At 53.8% G+C, this 6,910-nt stretch overlaps 1 protein-coding gene across 3 annotated transcripts; it reads right to left on the reverse strand.

Annotated features, from left to right (window-relative positions):
- Positions 1-78: 78 nt before the first annotated feature.
- Positions 79-6,206, reverse strand: USP21 (ubiquitin specific peptidase 21). Of its 3 annotated transcripts, XM_009241947.4 has the most exons (13): positions 6,123-6,206; positions 5,295-5,435; positions 4,561-5,181; positions 3,704-3,763; positions 3,411-3,531; positions 3,075-3,186; positions 2,727-2,882; positions 2,182-2,246; positions 1,820-1,923; positions 1,550-1,636; positions 855-1,269; positions 654-768; positions 79-440 (listed from the first exon to the last, which is right to left on the reverse strand). In XM_009241947.4, exons 3-13 carry the CDS (start codon positions 5,158-5,160, stop codon positions 350-352), a joined length of 1,926 nt encoding a protein of 641 aa, XP_009240222.1. In that variant the 5' UTR covers positions 5,161-5,181; positions 5,295-5,435; positions 6,123-6,206; the 3' UTR covers positions 79-349. The 3 variants fall into 3 exon arrangements, with proteins under 3 accessions (XP_009240222.1, XP_054382622.1, XP_063583059.1); XM_054526647.2 differs by lacking the exons at positions 5,295-5,435; positions 6,123-6,206 and adding an exon at positions 6,035-6,100; XM_063726989.1 differs by lacking the exon at positions 6,123-6,206 and having other exon boundaries at positions 5,295-6,078.
- Between the last annotated feature and the right edge of the window lie 704 nt (positions 6,207-6,910).

A 6,910-nucleotide genomic window follows, 5' to 3' on the forward strand; every position in this document is an offset into this window, starting at 1 on the left:
TGGGTCCCAAGAAGACTCCAATTTGGCCCAGTTCTCTATCACCCCCTAAGCAAAAATACAAATAAGCACACCATTTTTTCTTAATAAATTTATTCACAAAAAGTGATATTGCAGAGGGTCTGGGGGCTGTACATGGGCAGGGGCTTGGTGAGCTCTGTACATGGGGCTGGGAGACAAGGGAGCCTCCAGGTGGAAGGGTATTTTTTAATAAAAAAAATAATGGAGCTACAACCACCCCCTCCCCCCTCCCCGATTAAAAAGACACAAAAATAGACGTCTCTGAGGTAAACGGGGAGCCTGGGGCTTAAGGGTGTTTAAAGGGCTTCACAGGTGCCAGAGCTTAGAGGTGTCACAGGCACCGGGGTGGCTCCTGCATCAGTTGGTAGAACAGCACGTAGCCCTCGCTGGATGCCACCTGGTTTTCACTGACAGGGGAGACACTAGGAAAAAGGGAGATCGGGAAAGGGTTGTGGTCATTCCTGTTTACTCCCTTCTCCCTACAAGACCGAACCTCAGAGTATCCAGGAAATGATCAGGCAAGACCTCCACCTCTCCTTTCACCTGGCACTCTGCTCTCCTGGAGCTTCATAGAAGGGGAGGGTGTCAGGGCTGAGTGGGAATGGGGCAGGATGTAAATAGGAGGCTATTCTCACCGAGAGTCATTGTAGACATGCCAACCAGTCTGGCACCGGCACAGGGCTGTGTAGTGGCCATAGTGGACGCTGCCTGAGTGGTTGCAAAGGGCATACAGCTGGTATACAGGACTTCCTGCGGGGTTGGAGATGATCAAGTTCTATAATCAGAGCTGTGCCCCCACTCCTTTGGCTCCTTAGGGCTTTCCCCACCAGACTCACCGGCTTTGTCACTGGCAAAGTCCCCTAGGCTCAGTCGCTGCAGTGGAAAGTCTACACCTACTGAACTTTTTTTGATGGAGCCTCGGGAGGCAGAAAATCGATTCAGATCTAAGCCCTGGTTAAGGAGCATTTGGGAGGCAGTGGGCCTCTGAGGGGGACTTCTTCTATCCTGAAAGCTGTCCTCTCCCCACTCCCGACACACTGGGAGCAGCTTGTGGAAAAGTGGGTGGCAGACTTTTCCTAAGGAAAATTCAATTCTCTGGAAACATGGAGGGTGAGGAAAGAGAATGTATGGGAGGTATCCTAAGAGAAGTAAGAATCTGAAGATTAGGATATGGAGCACGAGGATTCGAGGGAATCTTTGTACTGTCAACTTTTTGGTACTTCGAGTTTTCTGCCGACATCGGTCACACACCTGAATAAATGGCAAACAGTGTCAGGTTAATATGCTCCTAACCTCAATTGGCTTTTCTGACACCCCGATCCACAAATTTGGTATGCTCTTCATTACGGCTGGATCCTCTCGGCTTCTCCCCTTTGCTCTAGGAGTACTAGAACATATCTGAGACTCCAACACAAACCCAGATACATTAAATATTATTCCCCATATTAAGGCATCATGCAATCCCTTTTATCCACATGGAGTCCCCCCAGGTCTCCCACCCTTACTGTATCCCTTGTGAACCTCCACATACTGGGGCATTCTCCGACTCTAGCTCTTCTTCCTTAGTGAAAAGGTTGAAACAATCCCGCAGAGACACCTTGCCCCCAGCAAATCCTTTCTGGGGGAAAAAGGGAAGAAAGGTCAACATGTTCTGAATTTCCTTTTCCCAACTCTTCTCAATCAATCCAGGCTTCAGTTCTGCTCCAGAAATCCACAGGGTTCCCGCCCACACTCTGGGGGTGGGTAGGCTTGGGTCACAGAGCCCCTGTCCTGTCCACCCCGGAATCCTCTGGAATCCCACCTTGGGGATGGGCAGGGACAGGTCACAAAAAACCTCGAAGGTCGTGGAGCGATACCCACAGGCCTGGCACTTGAGACAACTTTTCAACTGGCCCACAAACAGGTCTAGACAGAAGCACAGGGACAGGAGAAAAGGTCATTGTTGGATGTTATGAGATGATTTCTTGGATTTCCATCTCTTCCTGCCCCTTTGCCTGACCCTTCCTTTCCCACTACCAACACTCCTAATCAACTCTTCACACAACTTCACATTTGCATCATCCAGTCTTGTTCCCATACCCCTTGATAGTATCGATTTCCCCCCCCAAGCCTGTACCCCCCTCACACACTAATTTTCCCTCATTGCTTTGTCCCATTCCATACCCACAATCTTGCTGTCCTCTCGTTCCAGGTAACGTTTCCACATTAGGTTGGCTCGGTCATCATCACTACCACAGATCAAACGAAGTGGGGAGCACCCATGAGACAGCAGGAACACTGGGCTCCCCCAACACCCACTGAAACAACCCACAGAACCCTACTCCCCACCCACACCCCTGCTCCTTCCCTAAATTTCAAGAAAAGTCAAAGGAATAATGCCTCAATGAACTTTCTAGGGAAATCCGAGGTGAGAGGAAAAGAAAGGAATGTACACAAGGGAAGAATATGCTGTCTTCCTCTACCTATAAATGAATTATCCCCTTCTTCAATTTGGTGACATCCCTAGCATGATCTTCTGCCTCCATCTGCTCCCTTAGACTCCCCCTCTTCCTTCCCTCCTTCTACTTCTATGTTGCTTCTCACACTATTTTCTATACTAAAGGGTTTCCCTGGACCCTACATTTTCAATCTTTACTAGTTCAGTTCTATGAAGTGTGAATGATGCTGATAAACTACTGGGGAGAGGTGGTAGAGGGAACGACCCTTACCTTAACTCAGGTTCTTCTAGCAGAGCCCCTCCTCGGCGGGGTGGAGAGGGAACTGGACCATTGGCAAGTATTGGTGGAGCCCGGCGGCCTCGGCGGTTGATTTCCAGGTGTAGCCGCTCCATGAGGAGCTTCAGGAACTCTTGGGCATCCTGCTGGCTACAGCCAGACAAAGAGTATGGGCAACTGACTCCTCTCCTAGTCCACAGACACCATTCCCTGCCCAGATATTGGTGCCCACTTCCTGGATGAAGAACATCTCAAGGTTCAGAACAATGCTGCCAGGGCCCTTGCTTGGCCCTACCCCCAGACACGGCCAGAGAGAAATCCCATAGCTTCCAGCTCTCCCACCTGTATCCAGAGAAGGAGGGAACATATTTCTGGAAGACAGCTCGGAATCGAGTAGGATTCACAGCTTCGCAGGAGTCAGGGTGCCAGAGGGCACCAATCACATCTGCAAAGGCTGTTGGGATGGGAGTGGGGAAGGGAAACAAAGGTTAATGTCTGGAAGAGGCAAGCAAGAGGTGGCTCAGAGGGTAGAAAATAACCTTTAGGAAAGTAGGCACTGGGAAAAGTAGATACAACTGCCAGATTTAAGGGTTGGGGGCCACCAGCACTGGCAGATGGACCTGCAAGTGGTTGGGGAAAAAGGGACTTGAACAGAGGGAGCAGGAGTTGTTGCCTCACCTTCAGTGAGCTCTTGGGCTCGGCCTCCTCCAGGCACCTCTTGCCGGAAGTCCCTTCTCAGACAGAAGTCCCGAAGAGGTCGAGTGCTGCTCAGACACTGCAGCACAGCATTCAGGAAGCACTGGGGAGCAGTAGGGACACTGCTGTTATCTCTCCAGACCACTGCTCAGGAAGCCTTAGAAGAGCTTCAGAGCTCTCCTTCCACATGCCTTCCCCAAGCTCGTGGGTTTTCCCCACCCCCAGCACCATTTCACATTCCTTTTAGAGAGGAAAGATAGGAGAATGGCTCTCACCGTGTTTCCCAGGTTTCGAAGGCCAACATGACCAGAGCCCAGAAGCAGTGTGTGATGAGCCTGGAAGGTCAGAGTACAATTGGCAAGTTCCTATATATCCTACCTGGCACTTTAACCTTTCAACAGCATGCTGCCCACTGCCTCCCCCATCCCATGCATGTTTCATCCCCAAACTCTACCCTATTCCCCTCACTAGGTATTCTCGTCTCCCTACCTCACTGGTCATGAGCAGTAAGCCCATCACAGCTGAATGTACCACGGACTCAGCCATGGCTGTCCCACCTGTTGCCCACTTACTCCTCTGCTCAGCTAGCTGACGTTGCAGCTGCTGGGGCAACTCCCCCAGCACTGGCATGGTTGCCCAGGTGCTCACCACTCCCACCTTTCTGCCCCCAAAACCCCCTCCTGCCCCCGTGGCCCCTTCTTGCCCTTCTCCTGCTGGCTCCAATTGCAATCAGCCTAGCTTACTTAGCTCAGAAAATGTGCAAACACGTTTGCTAAGATGTTCTGTGCCTGCCTCTCTTTAGCTCCAGAGATTAATTCGGCCTAGGCAGAGTCCCAGTAGAGAAGGTGCAAGCAAGGGAAAGGAAGGGCCTGGGGACCCAAAGAAGAATTCTAAATAGTTGGGCTAATTCCCTGGGGACCGAAATGGCACACCAGGCTGAAGAGTCACCAACAACCCAAAAAAGGGTCTAGGAGGCTCAAGGGTATTTAAGTAAGGGAGAGGCGTGTCCAAACTGCTGTAATGTAGGGCTGAGAAAGGAACTTCAGGGAAATGGGGGACAGAAAAGGCAGAGGATGGCAGGAAAGCATAGAGGACCATGGGCATGAAGGCCATGTGTGTGGCAAGTCCTCACCATCTTGTCATCAGAGTAGAAAGGCTCAGAGGACCGGGTGGATATCATGTGGAAGGAGCCATGGGAAGCAGGGGGCTCTGTCCGTATGCTGAACAGGGTAGGGGGTCCAGGAAAGCCCCCTAGGCGGCGGAGAGAAGTGCTACGTCTCAAAGTGGGTGGCTCAGGCCGGAGGGCCAAGCGGCTCAGTGCAGCCCCAAGCTCTCCGGTGCCACGGTGCCCTCCCAAGGCAATCCCCATTGGACGCAAGTCCCCACTGCTCACAGACTTGGAACGGGCTAAGTTGGTCCGAGATGGGAGAGGCAAAGCCACTGTTGGGGGTGGTGAGCCAGGCAGGGGAACCCCATGATCTGCTCGAAGGGGGCCTCTGGGACGAGGGCCTGAGGTCCGTCCCCGTCCCAGCTCCAGTTTCTTGAGCCGTTCATCAGGGGGACCTGGCCGGGGAGGCAGAGGTCGTAACATGGGGTTTGGCCCAGAGGCTGGGTTTCTGCGCTCCTTGCTGCGGGCCCTGGGTGCAAATGGTAGCTTGGATCCCACTCGGGGCTGGATATTAACAGGTGGCTCTCGGGTCCGGCCCAGGCGGTGCTCAGAGGCCTGGGGCATTGTGGACACCACAGGCTGGACCTGGGAGGAGAAGAGAGTGTCAGCATTTGAATATGGGGGGAAATGGGAAGCCAGGTTGCTGTACTGAACCCTGCCACACTAATTTTCCCTTATTGCTTTGCCCCATTCCATACCCACAATCTTGCTGTCCTCTCATTTCCACATTAGATGGTTGGCTCAGTCATCACCACTACCACATCAACGAAAGTGGGGAGCAGTATATGCACTGAGGGCAGGAACCAGATCTATCGAATCAGCCATCGTATCCCCAGTACCTGGCATCGTGTTTGGTACAAAGTAAATACTTAGTATCTATTGGGTAAACAAATGAATGAAAGATAACAGCCCATGGCTTTGACCCTTTCTATACTCCCGTCCCCTCCCTGCAGAATACAGCTTTATTGAAAAGCCAGTGATAACTCCTATCTCGGCTCTAACGTAACATGAGACCCCATACCCGGCTAGTAAAGTAGGATGTGCCTCGGGTCACTTAAGACCTCTAGCCAAATGGTAGTGTAGATGCAAGAATAACAGCCCAAAAGACAGCCCTCCATCCTCAAATCCCTGCCTCTCTGGGCTGCAAATGCAGCAGACTATATGGGTGACTTACGATCCATTCCCTCCCCCACCTCCGACCTCCGACATGGTGTCGAGGTTCAGGAAGCAGTGGTCGGGGATGGAGAACGAACAACTCCTTGACCCTTAATCTCTGCACTTCTCCCACCACAGCAGGGCTTTAGCCGGGTCCGCCCCCCTCGAGGGCAGAAAGGCCGAGACCGCTGATTGGCTACGGAATCCGGCGGCGTATTCCCCGCGGTCCAGGGATGCTGTCCCTCCAGCCCAGTTCTCCCAGGCCCCGCCGGGCCCCACGCGCCTTTGTGGAGAGTGTCCTCTCGGGTCTGGAGCAGTCTTCCCTCTGCGCCCCCCCACACCCCGCCATGCCATAACGCCCCGGCCCGTACCTGTCCCCCGGTGAGGCGGCGGGAGAGGCCAGCCGGGGCCAGGCCCCAGTTCAGGGCCACCCCCTACTACCCCCGTGCAGCCCCCCCGTGGGCCCGGCTGCAGCTTTGGCCGCAGCCGTTGCCCAGATCGCTCCCGCCGCAGGGGCCGCCGCCATCTTTGTTGGTCCCGCCCGGCCACCGGCCACCGGCTTCACCGTCTCTCAAAGCGCCTGCGCAGCCACACCCGAACTCCTCCCACTCGGTCCCTTGGCGCTTGCGTGAGCCCGCCCCCACGGCTCCGCGATCGACACCATGGAAACGCAGCCAAGTTTAGGGTCGCTGGTTCTCAACGCTGCCCAGAGTGGTCTTTAATCCATGACTCCACAGCAAGTCACTGAGGTATAGGGTGCCGTCGCCCCATCCTATAGCCCATAGGGATGGAGATCTGACAATCATAGTACAGTCGCGAGGCTTACAGCACAGATCCTTCCCAAACAGCAGGGGTGCAAGTATGGCAAGCTGCAGGCCTGGGTCCAGCCCGCAGACCAGTGGAGAAGCATCTAGCACTTCACAGAGGGCTGGGAAGATCCCTGGAGGGCGGGAAGTGCTGGTCCGGCAAAACCACTTCTTGCAGGCTAACACGGTAGGGCGAAGCATGGCTCACCACTAAAGGACAAAGGCAGATCTGAGCAGCAGGTGGAACAGTCAACATTTCATTCCCACTCCTGACCACAGCATCCTCTATTTCCGACTCCTTCCCAACCCGACCCGGCGTAGCTGTTCATGTGCCTCAGGTTTTAGGCCACTTG

Source organism: Pongo abelii, chromosome 1 (assembly GCF_028885655.2).
Source record: "Pongo abelii isolate AG06213 chromosome 1, NHGRI_mPonAbe1-v2.0_pri, whole genome shotgun sequence".
Lineage (NCBI taxonomy): Eukaryota > Metazoa > Chordata > Mammalia > Primates > Hominidae > Pongo > Pongo abelii.